The 12687-nt window shown below is 41.8% G+C and overlaps 1 protein-coding gene across 2 annotated transcripts in view; it reads left to right on the top strand.

The window, feature by feature from the left end:
• The first annotated feature begins 1049 nt into the window (after window positions 1-1049).
• The window catches only part of Tspyl5 (TSPY like 5), a 26575-nt gene continuing 14937 nt past the window's right edge, over window positions 1050-12687 (top strand). For both annotated transcript variants that reach the window (XM_029470155.1, XM_021183797.2), the window contains exon 1: window positions 1050-3026. In XM_029470155.1, the coding sequence (XP_029326015.1) occupies window positions 1095-2318 (1224 nt within the window). In that variant the 5' untranslated portion in view covers window positions 1050-1094 and the 3' untranslated portion in view covers window positions 2319-3026. The remainder of the gene's footprint in view (window positions 3027-12687) is intronic.

Here is a 12687-nt window from a genome sequence, read left to right as displayed (position 1 = left end):
TCCCTCCCTCACTACTCCTGTAAACCCTGTCTCAAAAATCTCACCTGGAAATCCTTCTCTACTCCTAGATTGGTATTTTTATTCTATGTGTGTCCTATCCCAATTACAGGAGCTTGGACCCAGGCCTGTTATTTCTGGATCTGGACTGGGACTCACAGCATCACTCTGTGTAGACCTGAGGCAGCTGGAGGATTTGTGCCTAGGCAAGGAGTTTGGAATTTGTTAACATGCTGAACAGCTTAGGAGTCACCATAGCCTTTTGCAAAGGACCAACAGATTATGGTAGCATGGTAACATAATTAGGTCAAGGCTTCTTCTCCTTAGCTGTATAGTCTCCAGAATGTTCCTTAGTATCCCTCTCCTCTCCTCCTGCTCTTCCTCCTCCTCACTAAGGACCGAATCCAGGACTTCCCATGCTGAGTAACTGTTTTATCACTGAAATGTAACACCAGCCCTTCAGTTGCCATTTTAATCAGGAAACTGGGAACAAGAATACCTCCTTCAAGAACAGAGATAATGCAAAATTAGTATTCAGTAAAATGCCTTGTATGTATGATTATACAATATTAGTTCCTGTTACTTTTTTATTCTTTCTAAGTCATTTTAGATAAATATTATGGTTCTGGCTTTCACATTCCCTAGAGTTGAATCGTTGGGACAAATCTTACAGTAGAATAATTATGTGATGAGACAGACATGTCGATGACCAATTAATTATGAGAGATGTCACAGAAAATAACAAAAGAGGAAAAATACTTAGAAAATTGATGGAGACGGTAGTGGGTGCCTTTATGATGTCACTGTAGGAGCAATGGCTCTGACTTATGAACCCCTGGGGACACGCTTGCTATCAGTGATAGGAGATGAGTCAGCAACACTACCAAGGCCAAGCACAGGTGGAAACTAACTTTCTAACTGCAATATAAGACTAAGGGTGTGTAGCTTGTGAGGGTGGGCTGCTACGCAGCCGCTGAGCGGAGCCAATCACTGGGTGCAGTGGGTCCTGCCGTGGTGACGTCACGGTTGCCATGGAGAGGCCAGCTTTGTAGAGCCCCTGGGCTGGTAGCGGCTTTGAAACCTTGTTCTCTGGCACCATGAGCGGACGTAGTAGGGGTCGAAAGTCTTCCCGCGCCAAAGGCCGGGGCAAAGGCCGGGCCAGAGCCCGCGTCCGGGCCGCTGCGGAAGACGCCTGGCACGACGAAAAGCCGCCACAGAGCCCGCGGCTCGAGGAGGACTGCGGGGCGGCCGCGCAGGTGCAGGCCGGCGCTGCTCAGGGAGGCGCGGAACCAGCCGAGCCGCGGGAAGAGGCGGCCTGCCGCCTCCCGCTGGACTGCGGCCTGGCGTTGCGGGCTCGGGCTGCAGGCGAGCGCGGGCTGGAGGCCCCTGATCCGGACCTGGAGAGGGCCCGTTCCCTCGCCGAGCGCCTGACCAGCGACACCAGCTTCGTGGGAACCGTGGGAGCCTTGGCGAAGCTGCGACGCGGCTCCCGCATTGGAAATCGGCGAGTCCCCGGGAGGAAGGCCCCAGATACTCGGAGCGCCACGGGGAGGGGACCTCAGGCCACAGTTAGTGGGAAGCCGAAGATGGCCTCTGCGGGGCTGTGCGCCGCTGCTCCAGTGGGGGAGGAAAAAAAGATGACAGAGAAGCATGCTGGGGCAGGGTCTCCCGCGACAGTGGGCAGCATGGATACCCTAGAGACGGTCCAGCTAAAGCTAGAGACCATGAACGCACAGGCTGACAGGGCATATCTCAGGCTTTCCCGCAAGTTTGGCCAGTTGCGACTTCACCACTTAGAGCGCCGGAACCTCCTCATCCAGAGCATTCCGGGCTTCTGGGGGCAAGCCTTTCAGAACCATCCCCAGCTGTCAGCTTTTCTGAATACCAAAGATAAGGAGGTATTGAGCTATTTGAACAGACTGGAGGTGGAAGAACTTGGCCTTGCCAGGTTGGGCTACAAAATCAAGTTCTACTTTGGCCGAAACCCCTATTTCCAAAATAAGGTGCTCATTAAGGAATATGGGTGTGGTCCATCCGGTCAAGTGGTGTCTCGTTCAGCTCCAATCCAGTGGCTCCCAGGCCATGATCTACAATCCCTAAGCAAGGAAAACCCAGAAAACAATGGTAGCTTCTTTGGGTGGTTTTCAAATCACAGCTCTATTGAGTCTGACAAGATTGTTGAGATAATTAATGAGGACCTGTGGCCCAATCCTCTACAGTACTACCTGATCAGTGAAGAAGCCCGTGGAGAGAAAGGAAAGGAAGAAAGGCCAGGTCCAGCAAAACAGAGCCCTGCACCTGCAGTGAGGCAGCCCAACTGATCCGGCACAGATCTCCCTACCGACCTCTTGCTGGACCTGTTAGGCTGACCACGTGGGTTTGGTTGTCTGCCTTCTGTTCGTACCATACGTGGTAGCCACTTTGGACTTATCTTCAAGAATGTGACATTTGTGATAATATTCTCTGCTTCCCCATGACCTCACCTTGTCACAACAGTGTTGCGCGTGTGACATTCTCACTGTTTGTGTATCAATCACTTCGGATATATGACTTTCTCTATCCAGTCCCTATTCTTAGCTCTAGCTCTTCCCGCTTTCCTTTCACCTGGACATTCTGAGTCATTGTCCAGATAGATATTCAAGCTATGCTACTTCATGGCCAGTCAGGCTGGGCTTTGTGTCCATTTTAACCATGCATGTTATCAGTGGCAAGATTTTCCATTGCTATCACAAAATGAAGCCAGTGCTTTTATTCTGTGGGTATGGAGACATCAACCAAGGTTCTTCCTATTTTGTTTCCCACTTCAGCCTAGGTCCAGCAAACCACTGGTGTGGATGAGGACAAGGGAAAACAAGAGTATGTTCTGTTCACATCATACATCTCTTCTTGCCTCATAGACAGTCCACAAGTGAACCCTCCTCATAGTCTGGCTATGCCTGGCTGCAGTAAGCCTATTGCCTTTTGGCTAGGTCGGTGTTATTGGCTCCATCTTGTTTATCAAAGACCTCAAGAACTGCCTATGGACCCAGGTACCTTCCCAATGCATGAGCTACAAACCCACCTTCCCCAGACTTTAGAAAACCTACTGCTTGTCAGACTGGTGGGCAGCCTGGCATTTGTGAACATATGCTTGTTGCTATCATGTTGTGAACCCCGAGAAGAGTAGAGCTTTGGACCACATCTTTATCAACTGGGTATCTGTGCCATTTCTCTTATTCCTTGCTAAGAAGGGGCAAGAAGGAATTTTGAGGAAGAGAGATTTTTCATTTCTATGCCCATGTTTATGTCACACCTTCATGCAACTTAGTCTCCTTCCCTATCAACCTACCTTGGGACTTCCTACTCTCCTTATGAAGCTCTCCCAGCCTTTTAAAATAGCATCACAGTGCAGACAAAAAAAAAAAATCATCAACCAGACTTTTCTACATACAGTTAGGAGGCATGAAGGGGCTTCCTTTGCTCACTCATGTAGTAGGCTGAGATAGGATAAAGAAAAACCAAAAGGCCTCAAGAGAGTCTATGGTCAGACATAGGTCCTGAATCCTGGCTTTGTTCAGTAGTTCTAAAGTTGTATGCATCTGCTAGAATTAGAAACCCTAAGGCAGCAGTGTTGTGGTCTCTTGTTGTGCCTTCTGTCTGTTCCTTTTTAAGACCCAGGGGCTTCTTCCTTTTGTCTCATTTGATAGCCTATGCCACTGGGGTCCCCAGCCCCCAGCTTTCCCACTCAGTAGTGCTTTGCTGTCTTTGTTTCTTAGCCCAAATGTACTCACTATGGAAGAATCCCAAGGTTTTACTGGGGACAGGACAGGCAGAACCTGTTCTAGATATTTCTGGTAAGTGTGCAGGCTGAGCTGGACCATCTCTACCAAAGTTTGTCTGTGTTCTGACTTATCTTCTGTGGAAAGTAGAACTCTGTAAGCCAGCCCCCATGCTAGTATGGAAGACTTCATTCTAACCTTTGTGAGGGGGTCCTTGATTTAGTGGTAAGAAGAAAATAGGCAAGGGAATCCGGGCAAGATAGGTATGAACCTGGTATTGAGTGGGCCAGTAAAACTTGATAGAAATGCATTGTGAAGCTGCAGAGATAGTGATCTCATCTCTTAGTGATGAAGGTGACAGAAGAGACCTTACTCAGGGTTGGGATGGGAGAGTTAAAGGTGTTGGTAAACAAGATGCCGGGGCAAGGATGGATTCAGAGCTCTGGGCAGTCTTCATCATTGTTAGTTATTATTTTTTTTTTGTAATTACAGAAACAAACTAAAAGTAATATTACTATATTGGGTAGAAGTTACATCCTAGAGTGTGTAAGATTATGCTAAATGCTGAGTATTTGCCCTCTAAAATCTTACCACATTTTGTATTTTTGTCTAATGAGGAAAACAGAGCTGTATAAGTTTGCTTTTGCTCTTTATTATGTAAATTTCCAAAAAATAAGAGTGAAGAAAGTGGTCCCTGGACCCTGTGTACCTTCTAGCTAGAAGCAATGAGTAACCTAATGTCATCTGTAGCTTCTTCCTCCTGCATTTTCCATGAAAGTCCAAGTGCATATACCAGTGCAGCTGGATCTACTTTGGGAGACTGGGGCATTGAGATGAAATGTGCACTCTCATGATCACAATAAGTCCACTAATGTCAATTTTGTGTGAACTGATGATATTTTTAGAAGTGGGACTCATAAATAAGTCTTCACAATTAGTGGAACTTAAAAGAGCATTGGTGAGGATATTCTGCCACAGATACAAAAGAAGAGACCATTATGTTGTAAATCTGCCTATGACCCTGATGTAAGGCACTTGAGACCCTTTTCTCCCTTGTAACATAGAGACTTGTATGAACTGTTAGGGTTGCTGTGTTCTGTGAAAATAATCAAATACAACATAATCTTTTCATTAGTTTCTGTAGTTGATAATTTGATATCCTGGTAATAATGTGATTATTTCCCTGTTCCTAAGTGGCATAAATACTTGCAAGTGTGCATGTACAATGGAAAAAAAATAAAAAAATATTCTTGTGTCACCATTGTATTTAATATTACAAAGTAATAATTGGAGGGTTATGAGGCAGGAGCTGAGCTGAAGCAAGGACTGAGTGGTGTATACTAGCCTAAGTAAGCAGGTCCCAGGCCTCAGGCCTTTGCCTGACTAGTTACACAAGAATACTTAAATCCTGCTCCCTAGACCCTTCCCAGAGCCTGGTATTTTGTGTGACTCTAGAGGAAACAACTAGTATTGTTTATAATGAGTTTTCCAGGCACTTCTCATGGGAATTCAATATTTCTAACATCTTGTAGTGAATTTGAATTATGTGGAGAATCCTGTTAAGTAGATTTTGATTTAGTAGTCAGGCAAGCTTCCAGGTGATTGCTTGAAGGTGACATAAGGACTGTACTTTGAGTTGCAACTGAGGTGACCCTAGAGGCCCTTCAAAGAAATAATAAAAAGAAAATTGAAAAAAAATTTAAGTCCATTCAAACTAGAGTAATAGTCTTCAACCATGGTTGCATGTTAGAATTAACAGGGAGACTTAAAACATACTTCTCCTAGCTTCACATAAAAACTATCTAAGTCAGAATGAGGAAAGATATTGGCCTAGTCACAAGGAACTCCAAAGGCTAACTCAATATAGTGTCTTCAGAGTCAGGCTCTCTGATGCTGCTCCTTTCACATCCAGAGAAAGGATAATTTCCATCAGAAGCCATCCTCAGTAATGACCAAACACCACAGAAAATGATTAGAAAAAGAGCTTGGTTTTTAACTGACAAGAAAGTGCCGTTAGAGGCTGTCATGGTAGCTCCATAGGAAAAAGTTCTTGCTAAGCCTAAGGACCTGAGTTTGATCCAACTCAGTGAAGTGGAGAACCAACTCTTGCAAGTTGTCTCATGCGTGTCTCATGTCTCCTACAAGACCTTCACATGCATGTCACTGTGTACCCATCCCCCATACAGTAAATATGAGTGTGATAAAGAGATAAACTTATATGAAGGTAAAGATGCTGCATACAAGGACAGGCAGTGTTTGGAACATAGTAGGTGCTGCAGTGTTGGATGGACAAATAAATGTTGGTAAATGTATGAAGTATTTTGATTGTTTTATATGTACATCTATATTAGTTTTATTCCTGCACAAAGTACCACAGGCTAGAGGGTTCAAAGCTAAAGAAAGTAATCCCTCAATTCTGAAAGGCAGATGCTCAAGATTAAGGGTTGCCAGGCTTTCTTCTGAGGGCATATTTCCTTGGCTACAGATAGACTTCTTTGTGTGTTCACATGACCTTTTTTGGTATGTCTTATGTCATAACTCATCTTCCTAGGACTCAAGCCATATATTACTGTGGTCCACCCTAATGCCTTTAACTTCCATTACCCTTTAAAGAATAGTCTCTTGATAGTCTGGGGTGCTGGGATTAGATCTTCTGTGTGAATGTGGTGGTGGTAGAAGAACATTATCTAGTGACACCATTGTACAATGTAAATGCTTTACATAGTATCCAAGGCTTCTTATCATGTTCCAGGTACTTTTACAGTAACCTTATGGGGTTTAGCTTAATCCTTTCCATATTTTTATAAGGTATAAGGAATTGGAATAAAAAGAAAACTTAGAAAATCATTTGGGCCAGATCCCAGCATTAAACATAGCCTGGTTGAAAAATTCACACCCATTCTTACAGCTCTTAAATGTAAGTCAGTTACCAGAATACATTCTCACCCACTTTCAACTATTTATAGACAGATTTGGGAACAAAAATATTTTTCAGTATAAGGATGACAAACCCAGTCTGAGACCTTAAGAAATGAGGAGCTGGTGCCTGGGCTAGAAGTTAAGCAGGCTGTGTATAGGTTAGAGGCAACAACTCTGGGGCTCTAGCTGACTGTTTACTTAGGAAAATGCAGGCCTCCTGTAGCTGTGTCTCCAAAGAGAAGTGGGGAATGAGAATCTTTATGTGGATTTCCTATACTTGAATATTTTCAGGTAATCAGAAAACACATTTGCTTATTTTGTGTGTATTCATGGTGTGAGTGTACCGTACCAGGTGTAGTGGTCAGAATTGTCAAATTTGGCAGAATTGGGTCTCTCCTTCCACCACTTGTGTATTGGGGATTGAACTCAGGTTGTCAGGCTTGGTGGCAGGTGTCCTCACCATCTGAACTATCTCATCAGCTGTATAAAACCCAGAGTTTTTCTTTAAACATTTTTAAAATAAATGTTGTGTTAGATTCTCCTCCAGTCTCACTGTCCCCACCACTGTCTTTCCAATCCTCCTGGTAAGTCCCTCAGAGTTTTCTCCTAATGTCTCATTTACCCTCTTGGTCCCCTTCAGCACCTCTTTTTATCTGATGCTCTCCTACCTAGATATTTTCGGTTTTATCCATATTTTCAGTCATCACTATGCATACCTGTATACAAACTAGGATCCATGTAAAAAAGAACTGGGTATGTTTTGTTTTTATGAGTCTGAATTACTCTGTATAATATACTTTTCATATCCATCTATTTTTTGCAAATTTCAGTTTTTTATGGTTGAATAAAATTCCATGTGTATATGTACCAAATTTTCATTATCCATTCGTCTATTGAGGTATATCCAGATTAGTTCCTTTTCTGATTGTTGTAAACAGACCAGCAGGCAAATATCTCAGAGTTTTTTTTCTACTTGCCAATATGTAGAGTGTAGAATGAGGAGGCAGCTGTTTGTTTGTTTGTTTGTTTGTTTGTTTGTTTGTTTTCAGGCAGGAGCCTACAATTAGAATTTATGCTGAATCCTTGTGGCATTCCATTTGGGTCCCATCTAATTAGATTTATGTTCTGCATAGTTGCAAAGCCTATATTTTCTAGCTGGCTCACTTAAAACATTCTGTTGCTCAATTTTCTGTTACTATAGTGAAATATTTGAGACTGGATACTGTTATAAGAGAAAAAGTTTGTTGCTTATAGTTTTGAAGGCTTTGGTTCAGCTCCTCCTGTCTGCTTCTCATTATGGCAGGTGACATCATGGGAAGTGTATGAGAGAGAAATCGCATGATAAAATAGAGAGCTAGGGAGTTTCAGGAATCAGACATATCACAACTTTTTTTTTTAATATCACATTTTTTTAAATTAACAAAGTTTTAAAATTTTATTGTTGGTATCTTTACCATAGTTTATAAAGCAATGTATACCTGATATAATGAGAAGAAAAGACAAAACCATAAACGATAAAAATAAAAAGACCTCAGGAATGTACATCAAATTGACATCTTATTGCATTAATCAATAGCTGTTTTGTAAACCGTGGCTATGACAGTCCTGAGCAAGAAATGTTTTCTGTTTAAGCTGTAGTAACTTTTTTGATTATGGATCATAATTTTTTTTTCTGTGGCAGATTTTTATAATTATTTTAAATGTATTTGGAATGACTGTCTCAAAGTAACATGTAGCTTTCCTGACAACAACTTCCCCCTCTCCCTCTCCCTCTCCCCCTCCCCCTCCCCCTTCCCCTCCCCCTCCCCGTCCCCCTCCTCTTCTCCCTCTTGTTCTTCTTCTCCTTCTTCTGAGAGGAAAGAGTTTATTTCATCTTATATCTTACAGTACATTATGAATGGTAGGTAGTCAGGACAGGAAAACAAACATGAACTTGGAGGCAGGCACTGAAGGAGAGGTCATGAAGGAACAGAATTACTATCTTGTATAGACTGATTTCTTATTCCAGTTGTTCAGGGATGGCACTTGCAATAGTAAATCATCAGTTAAGAAAATACTCAATGATCTTTTGCCTACTAGACAATCTGCTGGAGACTTTTTTTCAACCGAAGTTTCCTTTTTCAGTTTGACTCCTGTTAGACTATATTTGATTTAAAAAAAAAAAAAGCAACAAAGAACAAAAGAAAGAAAGAAAGAAAAGGAACAAAAGAAAGGAAGGAAGGAAGGAAGGAAATAATGGAGAGCAGGAGGGAAGGAAGAAAGGAAGGAAAGATTTTCTCAAAGAACCAGCTCCTGATTTTGTTGATTCGTTGTATAGTTCTTTTTGTTTCTACTTGGTTGATTTCTGCCCTGAGTTTGATTATTTCCTGCTGTCTATTCCTCTTGGGTGAATTTGCTTCTTTTTGTTCTAGAGTTTTCTTTTTAAACTAACAGCTGCTGTTAAGCTGCTAGTGTATGCTCTCTCTAGTTTCTTTTTTGGAGGTACTCAGAGCTGTTAGTTTTTCTCTTAGCATTGCTCTCATTGTGTCCCATAAGTTTGGATATGTTATGCCTTCATTTTTATTACATTCTAAAAAGTCTTTGATTTCTTTCTTTATTTCTTCCTTGGCCAAATTATCATTGAGTAGGGCATGGTTCAGCTTCTATGTATATGTGGGCTTTCTGTTGTTTTTGTTGTTATTGAAGACCAGGCTTAGTCTGTGGTGATCTGATAGGATGCATGGGATTATTTCAATCTTCTTATATCTACAGAGGCCTGTTTTGTACTGGTTTTGGAGAAGTTTTGGAGAAGGTACCTTGAGGTTCTGAGAAGAAGGTATATTCTTTTATTTTAGGATGAAATGTTCTATAGATATCTGGTAAATCCATTTGGTCCATAGCTTCTGCTAGTTTTTCCGTGTCTCTGTTTAGTTTATGTTTCCATGATCTGTCCATTGATGAGAATGGGGTGTTGAAGTCTCCCACTATTATTGTTTGAGATACAATGTGTGATTTGAACTTTAGTGAAGTTTTTTTTTTTTTTAATGAATGACTGTGCACTTGCACTTGGAGCATAGATGTTCAGAATTGTGAATTTATCTTGGAAGATTTTACCTTTGATGAGTATGATGTGCCCCTCCTTGTCTTGTTTGATAACTTTGGGTTGGAAGTCAATTTTATTCGATATTAGAATGGGTACTCCAGCTTGTTTCTTGGGACCAATTGCTTGGAAACTTGTTTTCCAGCCTTTTACTCTGACATAGTGTCTGTCTATGACACTGAGGTGCTTTACCTGTATGCCACAAAATGCTGGGTCCTGTTTACATATTCAGTCTGTTAGTCTACATCTTTTTATTGGGGAATTAAGTTCATTGGTGTTAAGAGATATTAAAGAATAGTGATTGTTCCTTCCTGTTTGTTTGTTTTTTTGTTTTGTTAAAGGTGGAATTATGTTTGGGTGCCTGTCTTCTTTTGGGTTTGTTGAAAGAAGATTACTTTCTTACTTTTTCTATGGTGTAGTTTCCTTCCTTGTATTGGAATTTTCCATCTATTATCCTTTTTAGGACTGGATTTGTGGAAAGATATTGTGTAAATTTGGTTTTGTCATGTGTCTTAGTAAGGCTTTTACTGCTGTGAACAGACACCACGACCAAGGAAAGTCTTATAGAAACAACATTTAATTGGGGCTGGCTTACAGGTTCAGAGGTTCAGTACATTATCATCAAGGTGGGAGCATGGCAGTATCCAGGCAGGCATGGCGCAGGCAGACCTGAGAGTTCTACATCTTCATCCAAAGGCTGCTAGTGGAAGACTGACTTTCAGGCAACTAGGGTGAGGATCTTATGCCCACACCCACAATGACACACCTACTCCCACCAGGTCACACCTATTCCAAGGCCACACCTCCAAATGGTTGCCACTTCCTGGTCCATGAATATACAAACCATCACATCATGGAATATCTTGGTTTCTCCATCTATGGTAATTGAGAGTTTTGGTGGGTATAGTAGTCTGGGCTGGCATTTGTGTTCTCCTAGGGTCTGTATGACACCTTTCCCAGGATCTTCTAGTTTTCGTTGTCTCTGGTGACAAATCTTGTGTAATTCTCCTTACTGCTTTTAATATTCTTTCTTTGTTTTGTAGATTTGGTGTTTTGACTGGCTTATCATGTGATGGGAGGAATTTCTCTTCTGGTCCAATCTATCTGGAGTTATGTAGGCTTCTTGTATGTTCATGTGCTTCTCTTACTAAGTTTGGGAAAGTTTTCTTCTATAATTTTGTTGAAGATATTTACTGGCCCTTTAAGTTTGGAATCTTTACTCTCTTCTATACCTATTATCCTTAGGTTTGGTCTTCTCATTGTGTCCTGGATTTCCTGGATGTTTTGAATTAAGAGGTTTTTGTATTTTGCATTTTCTTTGACTATTGTGTCAATGTTTTCTATGGAATCTTCTGCACCTGACATTCTCTCTTTTATCTCTTGTATTCTGTTTTTGATGCTTGCATCTATGACTCCTGATCTTTTGCCTAGGTTTTCTATCTCCAGGGTTGTCTCCCTTTGTGATTTCTTTATTGTGTCTACTTCCAGGTTTAGATCCTGGATGGTCTTGTTCAATTCCTTCACCTGTTTAGTTGTGTTTTTGTGCACTTCTTTAAGGGATTTTTGTGTTTTCTCTTTCAGAGCTTCTACCTGCTTACCTGTTTTCTCCTGCATTTCTCTAAGGGGGTTATTTATGTCTGCCTTAAAGTCCTCTATCTTCATCATTAGATGTGATTTTACATCAGAGTCTTGCTTTTCTGGTGATTTGAATATCCAGGGCTCACTGGGTTGGAAGAACCTAATGATGCCAAGTAGTGTTGGTTTTCGTTGCTTATGTTCTAGGCCTTGCCTCTCACCATTTGTTTATCTCTGGCATTATGTGGTCTTGCTGTCTCTGACTGTTACTTGTCCCTCCTGCAAGCCTGTATGTCAATACTCCTGGACCAGATCTCTCAAGGAGGAAATGTGTATGGAAAGCTTTGGCACAGGGTCAGCTCTGGGGTGCAGATAGAAACCAGAAGGATCCTGTCCCAGGCTCTTCCTTGGTTCCTGTGTCCTGATGGCTTTGAGTGTGTCCCTCTTTTGGCCAGGAATTTGAGTAGAAGTGTTGGTCTTATCTGTGCTCCCAGGTTTGTCAGCTCTTTCCTGGAGGTATTCGGTACAGAGAGCTGTCGCACAGGATCTGCTCTCTCTGTGTTTTTCTTTTCCAGTCTTTGCTGTCAGTATTTTCAATGTTCCCCAGGCATGGTTGAACAAGGACTATGGTCTGAAGTTAGCATATAAAGAGAAGGTTCTGATGTACAGCCATCCCTTGTATTTCTCTTTTCTGCCTGTTCTAATAGTTGAGTAAAATGTTGTAGATCAAAGAAAAGAGAGTGGGAATGAAGACTGAAGAACCTGCTCACTATATAGCAGGCTGAGTCTGTGTTAAAATGTACTGACTTATGTGACCCAAACAAACTCAGTTGGAAATAGGAAGGAACAGTGAATATGGAATCTCCATTGCTCACCTGATTGAGCCACAGACCTTGAGAATGGTTGACTGCTAAGTGTTTGCCAATGTGAGGTTTACTACCTACAGTGTGAGCAATAACAGAGGAGCTGCAGAGTGTGACAGCTAAGAGTTGCAATCAAACATGTCCCAGATTGTAGTAATCTAGCATGTAGTGCTTTGGCAAGATCTGGTTTCTCTACCTATAACCGGGGAGTAAAAGTCAGATTGAAGTTATTCAAAAATAAGACTCAAATTAGTGTAGTAAAAGGATTAAGTTATTGATGTTGGGAAGTGAAAAGTCCAGGACAATCAATCCAGATTTGCTTGATCCCAGGGTGGGTGCTTTTTCCTCATGGCAGTGTGACTTACTTGGTGCTGTATGTCCACAAGTCATACCCAATCAGCAACCTCAATAAAGAAAACAAAAAGCTTTTTTTTCTCTGCCAATACATGCATGTGCACTTTTGTGTGTGTGTGCGTGCACACACACACACACACAC

Source organism: Mus caroli, chromosome 15, assembly GCF_900094665.2.
Source record: "Mus caroli chromosome 15, CAROLI_EIJ_v1.1, whole genome shotgun sequence".
NCBI lineage: Eukaryota > Metazoa > Chordata > Mammalia > Rodentia > Muridae > Mus > Mus caroli.
Note: the sequence above shows the minus strand (reverse complement) of the source record. Positions and strands in the feature narration are given on the sequence as shown.